Below are 16,118 nucleotides of genomic sequence, written 5' to 3' on the forward strand. Positions count from 1 at the left end.
TGTGGGGGCCACACCATTCTTCTCCTTCATCTGAATTTCCTAATTTTTTTTCCTATTTGCTTTAGACCCTGACCCGCCTTGGGCTTGCCGGGCATGGGAAGGGCCTGCCGACTGTGGGCTCAGGGGCGCTTCCTCTGGGGCCGGGACCCTTAGGGCTGTCTCTCGTCCATCCCGCTACAGGTGCCCTCGTTCATTTTGAGGTCAAATCAAATATATAAAGTAACTTTTTTTGGTGTTAACAGTATGCAAGTGTCGAGAAAGATGGTGAGTTTTTCATGTCTCCGAATGACTTTATCAACCGGTACCTGAACATTTTTGGCGATTGTCAGCCCAACCCCGAGACCGTGGAGCTCCTGGGAAGCGTGGTGGACCAGACCAAGGATGGGTATGTCAACTCTTGTTTCCCTGGGAAACGCACCCTTGCATGGAGTTCTCCCTCTGACTAGTAAGTTGTTCTGCAGGAGATTGACCGTTAGCCTTTCCTCAGCCGTTGGGTCAGTTAGGAACAGCCCTCGGGGCGCTGGCAGTTCTCCCCAAGCTCCCCTGCTGCGGGTGCAGATCACGGCCTCTCCTTTGTGGGGTTGCGGCGGGCTCAGGGGTCTCCCCCCAAGGCCCCCCCCCCCAGCCTTTTGGGCACGTGTCAGCGGGGCGGCTCCATCGCCTTCACGAGACCCTGCCCGGAGCCTGCCCTGGTTTGGCCGGACTCGGTCTTCCCCGACCCGTGACCCAGGCAGGCTCCTTGGTCGTGGGCGGGGCTCCGGCGTCGGCTCCAAGAGCCGCCTGGGGGCCGTGGCTGGGCTCGGCCGGGGCAGTGTTGGGGGAAGCCGTCTCGGGCGGGGGCCTCTAGGCAGCCACGCTCTGGGGAAGCCCTTTCTCTTCTCACCGGAGCCTTTGTGGCATCTGGGCCCCGGCCCGGCCGAGAGGCGCGAGCAGAGGAGGATTGGGATAACGGGGCGGGCAGATAACTAGGGCCGGAGGTGGCTCTGTAGTCACTGCCCAAAATCTGGAACGTAGGATGCCGTGGAGTCTTGGGCGGGGGGTAGCACCTTGCTGGGCTCGGCCACTGATGTCCCCACGGGAAGTCCTGCCGGGGTTTAGGCCGAACCCGGGGAAAGCTGGGGCGGGTTCTTTGCTTCTTTAGGGCCCCCGGGAAAATTGCAAGTTTAATAAAAAACGGGTTAATTGACTGAAAAGCCCTGGGGCCTGAGTGGGGTTTGGGGAAATTGGCGGCCCGCAGGGGACGTGACTCCGGTTTGAGGAGCCGGCCCCGGGAAGAAAAAGCTTTAATTAAAAAAGGGGGATTTGAATTACTGCCCCAGGCGGGCCAGCCTGGGGGATCGGGAGGGGAGGGCCCAAGCCCTTCCGCCGGGGGCCCAAAGCTCCCCCTGGCCGGGAGCGTCGCCTGGAAAGCCCCCTCCCTTTGGGTTGTAAAAGCTTTTGGGGTAATCGGCCCGGCCTGGGCCCTTGGGCCCCGTCCTGTAGCCCTTCCCCCCCTTTGGGGTTTCCCCTCATAGGGTGGGCTGCCGGACCCCCTTCCCCCGGGCGACGGTTCCGGGGCCTGGGGACCCCCTTTCCGTGGCCCGCCTCCCCGGGTGGGAGGGCCCCCTTCTGGGGGCCCCCCCCTTGTTCCCTCCTGGCTTCTCGGTTCCTGGCACCGCGCTCACCTTCGGGTGTCGGTTCCTTTGAAAAAGTCATTGTTTTCAGTTTTGAGAAGTGACCCACGGTTGGGGTTTTCCAACTGGAACCGAGCCGAGGAAAGCCCCTGAGGTGATGGGGGGGAGGCAGGCGGGGAACCCACGGAGCCCTTCACAGGCTCATGGGTTTTCATCTCCGGGATACAATGCGGAGTCACCAAGGAACCCAGCGCACTGCCCCGGGCTTGCCAACAGTTCTGTAGGACGGCCCTGGATCGGGACCCAGGTTGGCGCTGTCGGCAGCTAGAGCTATGGGCGGAGCTTCATCCAGGGCCCTCCCGGCCGCCTCTTCCTGGGGGCAGGAGAGGAACCCCTCGTGTGGGCCCGAGCTCCAGGCCGGCAGTCTGCCAGCGGCCCGGGCCACGGGGCACGCCGGGGATCCCCAAACACGAAGGGCTTTTCCTTTCCCATCTCGCCTCTCCGCTCAGGCCGCGTCCCCTCGATGGTCCGGCCAACCCCGCGCTGAAGCCCCCGCGCTGTTCTTGCCTCCCTTCTGCCCTTTCCCTCTCGTTTGCTTGTGGACTGTGTGTTCTTGCCATCTCGGATGGCTCCCTTCCTCCTCCCTCCTTGTTCCTCCAGCTAATTCTCTCTCCCCCCCCCATCTTCTTCCCTTCTCCTTCCTTTTAAAACCATCGGAACCCCCGAACTTCTGGGGGTGTGAGTCTCCTCCGGGTCGGCGGGAGAGCAGTTTCTCCCCCGGGGGCCCCGGTACTGTTGACTCACGTGTCCCGTTTTCTGTCTCTCCTGGTCCTTAAAGGCCCGTTTTCAGCACTGTGGCACACGGCTCCCGGGGTCTGGGGGCTCGCTCCCAGTGATGGGCGCTCTCCTCCTGGGTTATAAGCCGTCATAGGTCAGGTCCTTGTCACCCTTTTGGCCGTCGGGTTCCGCGCTTTTGGTTCCTGTTTCAGGCACTGGGGGTGAGCTTGGCTGCGGGAGGCCCTTTTCCTTTTTCAGAATCCTTGGGCTCTGGACTAGACTCTTCTGGGGGCTTTTGTTTAGGGCTTTCTTTCTGGGGAGCAGCCGTCTGGCCCACTTTGCTTTGGGACGTGGGGAGAGCCGGGCACTTGAGTCTGGCCTCCGCTGATCCTCCGCGGGGGCCGTGCTTCCATGTTCTCCGTCCTTGCCTTTAACTCGGTTTGTTGGAGGCGCTCTCGCACCCCTGGGCCCCCCCATTCCCCCTCCCCTTCCTTCTTCCGCGGCTCCAATTTCTTTTCCAGTTTTTCCCTTGGACGCCCTTCTTATTTATGAAAACTTTCCTAAAATCTCTTTTTAACTCCTGCTTCCTTTAAGGGACCCTCGTTCCCAAGCTGGGGTTTTCTCGGAGGTTTGGGGTGCATGGTTCGGACTCTTCCTCTCGCGGCCCCCGGGTTGGGCGGCCTCCTTTGGCCTGCTCTTGGTCCCAGACTCTCCTAGAATCTGGGTTTTGGTCTGGTCCCGCGGCCTCCGTCTTGGGGAGCCCCCGGCACAGGCTCCAGGGAACGCCCCTGGTCCTTGCTTGGAACGTTCCCACCTCCTCCTGCCACCCCAGGCCGGACCAGCGGCTCTCCCGGCTCTGGCTTGGGTTTTCCCACCGGGATTGGGTTTAGGAGGCTCGTGGGCCTGGAGGGGGCTCTCACTTCCTTTGATTCCCCAACCTGTAAAATGGGGGCAGGATCCCTTCCTTTGTCCGTCCGCCTCCGATTCACTTCGTTGCCGAATGAGGAATCAGTGACTTATTTGCGAAATCCTAATTTCTGCCGATCAGGACAACGGAAGGGAACGTCCCGTGTCCCGGGCCCCCATTGGGTTTCTCAGACTTGCCTCACGTTGGGCGGGTGCTGAGAAGGGCGCGCTCGGGGCCCCCAGGACATCCCTCTCCTGGGGAGCCCCAAAGTCCCGCGGGCGGCGCTCGGGCTCCCGGCTCGCGGGCACTGACTCCCTCGTCTGCTCTCCCCTGCAGGCTCATCTCCTTCCAAGAGTTCACGGCCTTCGAGTCTGTCCTGTGCGCCCCGGACGCCACCTTCGTGGTGGCCTTCCAGCTCTTTGACAAGGCTGGGGAAGGAGAGGTGGCCTTCGGTAAGTGGGTCCCGAGGCACGGCCTCTCGGCGGGACCCCCGGGTGTCTCCCCTCGCGGTCTGTGCCCCCGGCAGCCTCGGACGCCGCGAATCACGCCCTGGCCAGGAGCCCGGCTCCCGGGTCTCTGCGGCGGCCCTCAGGTCTCCGCGTCCTCGGCCGTCGGCGGGGGGCGTCCCGGCCCAGCCTCGAGCCCCGGCCGGCAGCTGCTCGGCTCCGTTGCAAGCCCAAGGCCCCGTCCGTCTGGCTTTTGCCCATGCTCAGGTTCTCGAGGGTCTTTCCCACACCTGCCGGCTGGGCTTCGCCCCTGGAGGCCGAGCCCTTCGGAAAGCCCCCCTCCCCAGGAGGGCCGCGTCTCGGACGGGGTCAGCGCCGGGGCCCAGGACTGGGCTGGCCACGCTCTGCCCTTGGTCCCTCCTGGAAGACTTACTGCAGCAGCTCCTCATGAGGCGCCCCCAGCCCCGTCACCAAGATCTAGGTCTTCCTTGTTGCCTCTTTCTGGCCGCCCACCTGCAGGCCTGAGTCCAGGGGGCTTTCCTGTCTCTTGCTGACGCTCGTGGGGTCTTGCCCACTCCTGGGGGGGTGTTTGTCTGCCTGGTCTCCCCCATGGGCAGGGAGGCTCCTGGTGATGTCACCCACGAGCCCGGCCCGTCGCGGGTCATCTGGGAGCGCCCCCCCCCCCCCGAGCCGCCCTCCCTGGGCCTCCCACAGGCCAAGCCCTGCTCCTCAGGGTGTCCCAGGCCTCCCACTGTGACCCTCGCAACCAGCAGGAAAAGGCAGGTCTTGGGGAACCTCCGGGGGAGGCGAGATTTTCGATGGGACTGGAAGGAAACTTGGGGAGGGGAGGGGACGAATCTGGGGGGGCTGGGGCTGACAGGGTCGTTCCTGAACGTTAGGAGGACCGTCGTCATGGCTGGAAGGAGCACGGACTGGGGCTGGGCGAGCCAGAGAGAGCAGAGAGAGGGGTCCGAGGATCTGGGGGAGGACCTGGCAAAGGTGGCGGGGCCGGAGCGGCTGGGAGGGGGCCGGGAGGGGGCCAGGAGGGGGAGAGCAGCGGCCGGTAGGGAGGGGGCGGGAGCGGGCCTGCCACTGCGTGGCACAGCCAGGAGGCTCCAGGGGTCTCGGGAGGTGGGGGAGCAGAGTGCACGGGGCGGTGGGAGGCAAGGTGCCAGCCTCTCCTGCAGGCCGACCCAGCACCCTGCGGGCCAGCCCTTCCCTGCCTCCCTTGGGGGTGGATAGCCAAAGCCCTTCACCCCTTGCCTCCTCCTGTCTCCCCCGCTTCTCTTCCCTTCTTCCTCCTCCTGGCCCCTCCTCCTCCGCTTCTCCCCCCCCCCCAGAAGCCCTCCCAGCTCACTCGGCGCACATTGGCTCAGACTAAGCTCCTCGAGGGCAGGGCCCACCTTTGGGCTTGACTCTGGCCCTTGGACAGCTCCCGGCCATTTTGAGGGACCCTCCCCCTTCTGGCGGCTGCCAGGGCACGGGCAGGGACCGGACATCCTGGAGCTGAGGGGAGTGGGGGGCGCTGGCTCCCCGGGGGGGTCTGGGAGCGACCCGGACATTAGTTTGGATAAGTACCGTAAGGGAAATGTGCACCAGCACCAAGAGCAGGGGGAGGACGGGGCTCCCCTGGGGAAGCCGCTCTTTCTTGGGCGATGGGGGTCGCTTCCTGGGGAGGTTGCCCGGGTAACTGCGCGGTTTCTGTTTCCAGAATCTCTCGGTTTTGAACGTTCTCCCCTTTTCTGTGGGGGGTTGGGAGCTTATTGTCCAAGTGGGAATTTCTCAGCTCGTCTGCCGGCAAAAAAGCCGCGCTTCTTCGGCAGCCGCTCTGGGGCCCGGCCGGGGCTCACTGACCTCCCGTCCCCCTCTTCCAGAGGACGTGAAGCGGGTTTTTGAGCGGACCACCATCCACCAACACATCCCCTTCAACTGGAACTCGGAGTTTGTGCAGCTGCATTTTGGGAAAGACCGGAAGAGGCGGCTGCCCTACACGGAGTTCACCCAGTTCTTACTGGTGAGTCAGGCTCCCCGGTCGGTGCCCGCCCTCCTCCGCCCACCCTCTGGCAGAACCGCAGGGGAGAGAAGGGGGTGAGCAGAGGCCCCCTGCCAAGGTCCGAGGCTCTCATGCCCATCGTGAGAACAGCCCCTCCTCCCAGGCGCCGAGGAGACCCAGGGCTCTGAATCCCCGGGCTCTTGCCCCACGGTCGCTCGTGCCGGCTCTCGCCGGCCTCCCTCCTTTCCTTCCCCAGCAGCTTCAGGCGGCCCCCGGGGGCTGGACTGTGGGGCCTTGTTGTTCGGAACCTTTGCCCCATTCGACACAGCCCACTTGGGTCTATTCTAGGCAGCGTTTATTAAATGCCTTTTTACAGACGGGTCCCCAGAACCGGATCAGTCAGGACGTATTTCTCGAGTGCCTGCTGTAGGCTGGGCCACGTCAGACACTCGGTGCCTACTGTGTGCCAGGCTGAGTCCCCTGGGCCTTCATGGGCGTCCGCCAGGGGCCAGGAGAGCCCGGAACATGGGGAGTGGGCTCGGCTGGGGGGGTGAGCATGATGACTGAGGGGAGTCTCCCTCCTGGGCACCTTCTGGGAGGGTCGGGCCAGGAGATGGAGGCGGGAGGGGGCTGCCCCCCAAGACCTGCCCTCGGCATTTTCCAGGAAATACAGTTGGAGCACGCCAAGCAGGCCTTCATGCAGCGGGACGCCGCACGTTCCGGGCGCGTCACCGCCATGGACTTCCGGGACATCATGGTCACCATCCGCCCCCACATCTTGACGCCTTTTGTGGAGGAGAGCCTGGTTGCGGTGAGCCGGGGCTTTCTGGGGCGCCCGATCGCCGGCCCGGGCTCTGGCCCTCTCTGTGCCGGCCTGGAGAGCGACCCCGGGTGCCAGCCCTGGATGCCTCCTGCTGCTCGCTTCACGGGCCGGGGCCGCCCTTGCCACTCCCTTAGCCCCTCCGCCTCTCACTTAACAAGCAAGACCATCCCGGGGCGAACTTCCCTAAGGAAGGAGACGGAGCGGGCAGGTTCCAGAATGGAAATCCCCTCTCCGGGGGTGTTTTGTACCCCCTCGCCCTTTGTCAGAAAGCTCTGTGGCCCTTAAACTCCTGCCCCGGCCCGCGCCCGACCCTCCCCACCCCGAGCCTTATCCCTGGGCTTGCAGAACCCGTGAGGCGGGCAGCCTGTGCCCTCTGCCGGGGCGGCCGGCCACAAGGGCCTGCGGGGAGCGCCGGCGCCGGCTGCGCTCTCGGAGGCCGGTCTGGCGCGGGAGGAGGCAGCAGTGCTCCCTGGGCCCTGAACCTGGCCCCGGGCCAGCAGGGCGGGCGCCCGCGGGAGCCCCCACCCACCCCGCGCCCTTTCTCTTTCCTGAATCAAGGCAGCAGGAGGCGCCACGGCCCATCAGGTCAGCTTCTCCTACTTCAACGGCTTTAATTCTCTCCTCAACAACATGGAGATCATCAGGAAGATCTACAAGACTCTGGCCGGCAGCAGGAAGGATGTCGAGGTCACCAGGGGTGAGCAGAGGAGGTTGGGGGGGGCGGGGCTAGCAGAGACAAGAGGCCTTCCCGGGGTCTCCTTGGTGCCCCCCAAAGCCGGTCCTCACATCACCCAGGTAGGAGCCCTTGAGGCGGGAGAGGGGACCGTCCCCTGGGGGCTTCAGAGGCTGCCTGGCCTGGCCTTTCCCACCTCGTACCCTGCTTCGTTAGAGATCTGTGCCACCTCGGCCACCTGCACAAGTTCCAGCCCCCCCCCGCCCCAACCACAGCGGGCACTGCCATCGCCACCTTTGCCAGGGCCCCTCCCCTTCCCACCCCCCAAAGATGTCACTTAGGAGAGGGCATTTTCGAAAGGAATTTTTAAAGGGGGGCACACAACCAAGACCAATGCATACAGCGGGAAAGTTGGACGGCCCCGCGCCCCCCCCACGCGCCCCTCCCTTAACTCTGTGCCCACAACTCACCTTCTTACAGAGGAGTTTGCTTTGGCGGCCCAGAAGTTCGGGCAGATCACCCCCATGGAAGTGGACATCCTGTTCCAGCTGGCCGACCTCTATGAGCCAAGGGGGTACGCCGGGATCTGGGGGGTACCCTGGGATCTGGGGGGGTACCCCGCGGGTGCCCTTCAGTCTCGGTCAGGGGCGATGGAAGGGGAGCTTGGGAAAAGCCTCCGACCCCCTCGAAGCCCCCGTTCCTCCCCACAGACGCATGACCTTGGCCGACATTGAGAGGATCACCCCCCTCATGGGGGACCAGCTGCAGTGCCGAATGACGGAAATTCAGAAGCAGGTGGGTACCCCGAGGCCCGGAGGGAGAGGCTCTGCCCGCCGCGGGCCCCGTGCTCGGCCTGGCGCTGCCGCCACGAGGGTACCGCGCTCCTTAGGCAGCGCGGGCGGGGATGCGGCCACCTGGCCGCCCTGCAGAGGCCTGGGGAGCAGGGGAGGGGGGAGGGCCAGCGCGGCTTCAGGCCCCTCGGAGGGCGCAGGGCAGGGAGCCCTCTCCCGCTCTCCCAGCCCCAGGCCGGGCTTCGGGCCACACGGCCCCCGTCTCCCACCATGGGGAGCTCCCTCCCGGCCCCGGGCCTTTGTTTTGTACCCGCCTGAGCACAGGAAAGAAGGGACCTCGAGGCGCTGGGCTGAGGCAGATGGAGGGGGAGCCACGGGACCGGTCCCAGCTTCCCACACGGGGGCCCTCCCAGCTCCGGGCCAGAGCTCTGGGGGCACGCGCCCCTCACTGCCCACCGGGGGCTTCATCCCGGGGCTCAGTTTCCTCGGCCCTTTGACCTCCACTTTTTATCATCAGAGTATTTCAAAATTCTGAACACGTGGTTGTCATTCTGTCTAAAATCCAGTTTTTTCTGAAAAATGCACACGTGTTGAATTGATTATGAGCAAGGCCACAGAGCAGGTGGAGGGTGCGGCACAGCCAGGGCATCAGGGCATGGAGGGCGTGACATAGATGTGGCCACGGCAGTAGGGCAGGGCTTAGAGGGCATGGAGGGTTTGACACAGGCGCAGCCATGGCACCGGGGCATGGCATGGGCATGGAGGGTGTGACAGGGTGCAGCCATGGCACGGGGCAGGGCATGGGCACAGCCTTGGCATGGGGCAGGGCATGGGCATGGAGGGTGTGACAGGTGCAGCCATGGCACCGGGGCAGGGCATGGGCACAGCTGTGGCACGGGGCAGGGCATGGGCACAGCCTTGGCACCGGGCAGGGCATGGGCATGGAGGGCAGTCATGGCACCAGGGCAGGGCATGGGCACAGCCTTGGCACCGGGGCAGGGCATGGGCATGGAGGGTGTGACAGGTGCAGTCATGGCACCGGGGCATGGCATGGGCATGGAGGGTGTGACAGGTGCAGTCATGGCACCAGGGCAGGGCATGGGCACTGCCTTGGCACTGGGGCATGGCGTGGGCACGGCCTTGGCACTGAGTGGCACCCCCCTGGGTTCATCGGTGCTCTCCTCTTCTCCCCCGCGCCTGGCTCCCGCTCTCCGGCCTCCGGGTCTCTGGCTCGCCTCGGTCTCTGCAGAGGATTTCCCGAGACCCGCGCCCGCTCGTCCTCCACGTGGCAGAGTCCGCTTACAGGTTTGCCCTGGGCTCCGTTGCCGGAGGTCAGTCCTCAGTGAATGTTTCCGCCCTGCTCCCCGCTCGCCCCCTCCCTTGGCCCCCAGCCCCTTTTCCTTGGCGGTCTCTGGGCAGGGAAGCCCCGCGGGGGGGGGGGGCCGGGCCCCGCCCCCCCCCCCGGCGCGCCTTCACCTCTGGCCCGTTGCAGCGGTGGGGGCCACGGCCGTCTACCCGATCGACCTGGTGAAGACGCGGATGCAGAACCAGCGCTCCACGGGCTCCCTGGTGGGGGAGCTGATGTACAAGAACAGCTTCGACTGCTTCAAGAAGGTGCTGCGCTACGAGGGCTTCTTCGGGCTCTACCGAGGTCAGTGACCGTGCCCCTCCCTCGCGGGAGCCCCCCTCCCCCACCGGAGCCCCCCCTCCCCCGCCGGAGCGCCCCTCCCCCACCGGAGCCCCCCTCCCCCGCCGGAGCGCCCCTCCCCCACCGCAGCCCCCTCCCCCACCGCAGCGCCTCCCTTCCCCGTCGGGGGCTGTGTCCCTCATAGCAGGGGGGCCTCGGCTCCCGGGAGCCCCCCCCCCCCCCCCCCCCCCCCCCCAGTACTGGGCGTTCAGCCCGGGCAGGAGGGGAGGCGGAGGCCCTGGAGCGGAAGTCCCGCCCCCGGCCGCCCCCGCGCCCGTCGGGGGCGTTGCTCTCACTCCCGGAGGTTTGGGGAGCGCTTCCCGCGCCCCGGAGGGAGGGAGGGAGGGAGGCGCTGTCGGGCCGTGGTGGGCGGGGCTGGGTCGGCCAGAGCCTCCGGGGGCCGCCCGGGCAGACTCCCCGGCCCCTCGGCAAGCACTTATTAAGCGCCTCCTGTGCGCCGGGCACCGGGCCAAGGCTGCCCTCGGGAGCTCCCCGGGCGCTGGGGGAGGCGGCGGCCCCGAGCTGGACCAGCGCCGCCGCGCCGAGGGAAGGGGCTGGCGGGGAGGCCTCCGGGAGGGGGGCTTTGGCCGGGACTTGAGGGACCCCGGGGCGGGAGGAGGGATGGAAAGGGGGAGGGACTTGGGGTGTGATGGACACGGAGGAGACGGGAGATTACGGGCGGGGGGTTGGGACCGGGGCGCCCGGACCGCAGGAGGGGGGAGGTCTGGGAAGAGAAGGGGCCCATGGGGCACGTCTTGGGGGAGCAGCAGCCATGAGGGAGACGTTACCCAAGTGTGGGACCTGGCGCCAGACTGGCCGGGGCCGCTGGTCAGCGAGGGGTCCGGGCCGGCCGGGAGGGGTCCGGGCCGGCCGGGAGGGGTCCGGGCCGGCCGGGAGGGGTCCGGGGGCGACCTTCGGGCGCTCAGGAGCCGGGGCCCTGCTGCTGCCTGCGGGCTCTCCGGGGCTCTCGGGCCTCACAAGCGGCTCTTCTCGCGGGCTCCACGTCCAGGACCGTGTCCGGCGGCCCCAGCCGCTTGCCAGGTGCCCGGGAGGCCCCTGCTCAGGCCGAGCGCTGCTGCCCCCGGCTCTCCCTGCCCCGCCCGGGAGCTCGCTCCCCCGCAAACAAGGGGGCCGTTCATGGGCGAGGCCCCTCCCCTTCTTCAAAGGGCTTTTGATCTCCCCTCCTCTTATCTCCTGGAAGGCCTCTGACCCCGGCTGGTTGTCGCCAGGTCCACTGCGGTTCCCCCCCTCCCCCCTCCCCCCGCTCCCTGACGTCAGCATCAGCCACAAAGGCTTTGGGGGGGGGGGGCGCCTGGAGCAGCCAGGGCGGTGGCGGGGGGCGGGGGCCGAGCCCCTTCTTGTAAAAGAACAGCATCTTCCCTCTCCCTGTAGTCGTGGGGCCCCTGCCCCCTCTGTGTGTGTGGCTGTGCGTGTGCACACTCTCTCTCACACTCACACACTCACTCACACTCACGCGTCGCCCTTTCGTAAAGTCCCGGGCCTGGACTTCGGAGCGGCCAGTGCCAGGTTCCGGCCGTCCCCGACTTCCTGCCAGTTGCGGGTTCTCCCCGTCCAGTCCAGGCTCATTGGCCCCGTCCCCCAGAGCCCCCATACCCCGGAGACTCTGGTCTCTGCTTCTTGTGGGCGCTCCCTGGCCTTTGGGCTTTCTGGGGTCCTTGGGCCTGGGGCTGAGGGGCTCTCGCCAGTGCCCCCCCCAGCGGGACTCGGGCTCGCTTCCTTGCTGACCGCGCCCTTGCTCTTTGGCCCCCAGGTCTCTTGCCGCAGTTGTTGGGGGTCGCCCCGGAGAAGGCCATCAAGCTGACGGTGAGTGTGTCGGCGTCGCCCCGCGGGCGCCCGGGACGTGGCCAGGACGCGCTGCTCATGGGCCGCCCTTTTGTCTTTCAGGTCAATGACTTTATCCGAGACAAGTTTGAGCATAAAGACGGCTCCATCCCCCTGTTGGGGGAGATCATTGCCGGCGGCTGCGTGAGTACCCTCCGGGGCTCCTTTCCCCCGGGTTTGGGCGGCCTGAGGCGCTGGGTTTGGGCGCGGGCCTGGGACGCTTGCCCTTGTGTCCGCTCTCAGCCGCTCCGAGCCGGGCTCCTGCATGTGCTCCTGCTCTGGGCCCAGGCGGGGGGCTCACCGCGTGCCGTGTCCCAGGCGCCCGCCCCCAGGAGAGCCCACCCGGGGGTCGCCATGAGACGAGGTCGCCCCCCCCCCAGGGGCAGGGGGCTGTCCACACGGCTCCCGGCTGTGTGGTTAGTGCGCCCCCGTGAGGGAAGGATGTGGCCGGAGGGTCACTGCCGTGGCCGGGCTGCCCCGAGGCCTTTCTCTCGTCGGAGCCCGCGGCCGGATGGCCTCCCTTGGCGCCGAGGCCCAGATACGGGCGGATGCGCCGGCCCTGCCCTGCAGTACCGATGGCGGCTCTCAGTGCGGGGGGCCTCGGGGAGCGCTCGGCGCTGGTGGGAAAAGGGGAATTGTGCCTTCTCCGGCTCTTCTGGCTGGTCGTCCTCGCTGGGACAGGAGCCCCGAGCCCAGGACCGTCTGGTGACTCGCAGGGAGCACAGATCGTTGTGGCGGAGGGCCGAAGGGGCCAGGATTACCCGGAAGCGCTTGCGCTCACTGATGTCACGGTGACCTCTGGGAGGAGGAACTGAGGGAGGCCCCTCAGCCTGGCCCCGGCGGCCCCCGGGCCCTTTGTTCTGGCGCTTTTCCTCTCCATTGTCTCCCATTTATCCTGCGTGCGACCCCGGGGGGGCTTCTTGCCTCTGTGTGCCCGGCTGTAAGCGCGGGCCCGGCACGTACGTGGTAGTTGACCAAAAAGCGGTTCCTCGGAAAGGCCGTCGGGCAGCCCTGGCCCCAGCCGTACCCCGGGGGTCCCGACAGACAGCCCCGCTCCCACCCTGTGGCCGCCCCCGCTGCCAGGAGCACTGGCCCCTTCTGCTGAAGGCCGAGGACCGCCGTGGGCCCGCCGGGCCTCCATCCGTGCCCCAGGGGGAGGGCCGGGGTGGTCGCGGCTCTCGTGGCCTGTGCCATCTTCACTGGCTTTGACCTCGGGGGGCTCATCCCAGCGGGAGCCCCTGTGCCCGGATCGCTCCCCCTCCCTCCCGGCCGTGCCTTGGGCTCTCCCACTCGCTGTCCGAGCCCTGGCGGGGCCCGGACACCGCAGCGGGTGGCTGGGCATCCTCCGGCCCTCGGGCCCCTCCCTGGCTCTGGGCGGCGGCTTCCTCTCCCCTCAGCCCCTGGGAGTCCTCGGGCCCTGCCGGCCGGTGCTGGGCTCCCCTGGCTCACGGTTTCCCTCTGACTTCCAGGCCGGAGGCTCGCAGGTGATCTTCACCAACCCCCTGGAGATCGTGAAGATCCGCCTGCAGGTGGCGGGAGAGATCACCACGGGCCCCCGCGTCAGCGCGCTCTCCGTGCTCCGCGACCTGGGCTTCTTCGGGATCTATAAGGTAACCCTCGGGCTGGGCCAGCGGGGGTGCAGCAGACATCCTGCAGGGAGGGGGTGAGGGCCAGCGGTTCCTGGGGAGCCTGAGGGAGTCCTCCGGGTCCAAAGCTGGGGCCCCGGCCCCGTGCCCTTGTCCCCGTGCCCCCGGCTCCTGTGCCCTCGGCCCCTGTGCCCCCGGCCCCGTGCCAGCCCTGGGAGCACCCCCTCCCTTGGCAGGGAGCACTCAGGAAGTGCCTGCTGTGTGCCGGGAGCTCCCGTGGGAAGGGGAGAGGGGGCAAATCTGGGGCAGGAGCGGGGATGGGGAGGGAGGGGCTTGATTGGGAGGAGGACGAGCGCCATCTGGGTAAAGGCTGGAGGCCGGGTGGCTCCGGGGTGTCCTGTTGGGGAGCACGGGCTGGGGCGGGAACGTCCCACGGAGATGTCGTTGGAGCCAGGGCAGCCGAGGGCGCCGGGTTGTCCCCAGAGACGTTACAGCGGGAGGGTGGGAATCGGGGGCGGTGTTGGAAGAGGGGGTGAGGAGCGGGCCACCCAGTGGGGCAGGGGCTGGGAGAAAGGCCCCCTAAGGTACAGGCGGAGGGCGTGGGGGGGGGGTCAGTGCAGTGTTGAGGCTTCCGGAGCCGAGGGGAGGAGGCCCGGGCCGCAGCAAGCCCCCCAGCCTCTCCTCCCTCCGAACACCATTATTTCTGCCCCCAACGAGCGCGCGTGTGTGCACGGTCCCCTCTCCCCTTTGGCCACTTTGTGTAAAGGGGAGTTTTGGGGCTCCCCTTCCCCCCTTCCTGCCAGGGAGCCACTCCCCGGGGCTTCCAGGCTCTCGGGGTGACCGCAATGGCAGAGAGAGGGCGGCCCGAGGTGGGCGAGCATCGTTCTGGCTCCCAGAGGGGCTTCAGTGCCTGGCGGTCAGTGCCTCTGGGCCTCCCACGGCCACGCCTGGGGGGGGGAGACTGGGTTTAACCGAGGGTTAAAAGCCAAAAATCTTTCAACCTAAAACCTCCAAACCTTTATCCAAGGCTCCCAATTAAATCCCCTCCCTTCCGGGAAACCCCTCCAATCCCCCGGGGAACAAGGTGCGCCCAACCTCCTTCCCCCCGGCCAGCAAACATTCACCGGGAAACCCCGGCAACCCAAACCTCGGCTCCCCCTCAACCAAAACCTTTGTAAAAATACCCTCCCAAACGGGTTAAACCCCTTACTTTCCAAAACAAAAGGGAAAACGGGAAAATCAACAAAAACCCCAACCAAGAAAAACCCAACAACCCAAAGGAAAACCCAAACAACCCAAAAAACCCAAAAGAAAACCCAACAACCCCAAGGGAAAGGGCCAAAAACTAAAAAACCCAACAACCACAAAACACTTCCCAAAGGGAAAACAATCCCAAGGGAAAACCACAAAAAACAATCCCAACAACCACAAAAACAATCCCAAAAGGCCCAATCTAAATCAAACACTAATCCCCTCTCCCAAACCAAAATTCAATTTCTCCCAAGGCCCAGGAAAATGGGGGAAACTGGTAACCAAAATGGGGCCTTTCCACCAAAATTTGGGCAATCCCAAAACCAGGGCAAGGGCGGGAAAACAACTCTTCCTCCCGGAAACCCAAAATACTCCCCAAAACCCCTTGGGAACCAACCCTCAGAAACTCCCCTCCCACCCCTCCTTTCCCTCTACAACCCCCCCCCCCTGGGCCTAAACCAGAAACAATCCAAACCACACTCCCAAAATGGGAACATCCCCTCTAGGCGCCCTCGAAACCCCAAGGGGAAATAAAACGGCCAAAACGCCCTCGGAACTCTCCCCTCCCCAGGGGCCCAAAAACCTACTTTTAACATCCCCTTCCCCATTTCTTCCCCTACCCCGCCCTAAACCTCCCCCACCCCAGAGGCCAAACCCCCAAACCCCTCCCCTGGCCAAAACCCTCATGGGTAATCCCAGGCCTCTGGCCCAAGGAGGGAAAACTGAGGGAAAACCCCAAGGGAAACCCCTCAAGGGCTCCCCTCTTAAGGGTTTTCGGGGCCCCCCCCCCAGGCCTCCTCCCCGCCTCAGCCCGCTCCCCAAACATCCCCGCGTCCTTAGGAACCCCCAAGACGTAATCAAAACCAGGCCAGGGCCCGGCCCCCAAGCAAACCACGCCCAAATCATAAACTCTTCCAAAAATCCCTGAGAAGAAACCACGGCAGAAAAACACGGGAAATGCGGGGAAAACTGCCGGGCCCGGGGGAGGGGAGGGAAACCGGGGCCAACACCTCCCCCTCTCCGGCCAAGCGCGTTTCCCTCCCTCGCCGCCAGTTACGGGCCTGCTGACCTACGAGCTGCTGCAGCGCTGGCTCTACGTGGATTTCGGGGGCCCGTGAGTACGGGGAAGGGCGGGGCGGGCTCCGCGCGCGGGCCCTCGGGGTCTCACCGGCCTCTGTCCTTGCAGAAAACCGGCCGCGCCCGAGTCGGCCGTCCCGCCCCAGCTGGCGCGCCTGGGCGTGCCCAACGCCGACCACGTCGGGGGCTACAAGCTGGCCGTGGCCACCTTCGCGGGCATCGAGAACAAGTTCGGACTGTACCTGCCGCGCTTCAAGCCGTCCGCGCCCATCCCCTAGCTCCCCGGCCCGCGCCGCTGACCGGCCGGCTGGGGCGGCCCCGCCCCGCTCCGACCAAGCGCGGGCTTTTATCATGATGCTCCTGCCGTCACTCGGGTTTGTGCTTCCTTAGCCGGTCACGGTGAAAGTGCCGCGGGAGGCGCTCTGGGCCGCCAGCCAGCGGGGCCTTAGGCCCCCGGACTTCGAGGCCGGGCGGGCCCGGGGTTCGGCTCCCCCGGCCCCGGGCTCCGGCTCTGGATCCCGACTGGGGAAGGCCTTGAGCCCGCCACAGGCGGGCGGGCCCGCCCGTGGCCCCGGCCCCGCCCTTCCCCGTGCCCTCAATCATGGCGGAGACGTCTCCGATCCCTGTGCCTTGAGCCGCGTCTGTCGGGCCG

General features: G+C 66.4%; 1 protein-coding gene across 1 annotated transcript; it reads left to right on the top strand.

The window, feature by feature from the left end:
* Positions 1-239: 239 nt before the first annotated feature.
* On the top strand, positions 240-15,905 carry SLC25A13 (solute carrier family 25 member 13; the record flags this gene model as incomplete). The annotated part of the gene is made up of 15 exons (XM_031940291.1): positions 240-385; positions 3,634-3,749; positions 5,618-5,757; positions 6,401-6,547; positions 7,118-7,256; positions 7,713-7,806; positions 7,943-8,027; positions 9,273-9,354; positions 9,516-9,674; positions 11,482-11,534; positions 11,616-11,696; positions 13,022-13,215; positions 15,182-15,242; positions 15,322-15,503; positions 15,576-15,905. Coding segments are annotated over 15 exons (1,848 nt in total), but the record flags the coding sequence as incomplete, so codon positions are not given.
* Positions 15,906-16,118: the final 213 nt, after the last annotated feature.

The sequence above is a fragment of the Sarcophilus harrisii genome, chromosome 5, assembly GCF_902635505.1.
Source record: "Sarcophilus harrisii chromosome 5, mSarHar1.11, whole genome shotgun sequence".
NCBI lineage: Eukaryota > Metazoa > Chordata > Mammalia > Dasyuromorphia > Dasyuridae > Sarcophilus > Sarcophilus harrisii.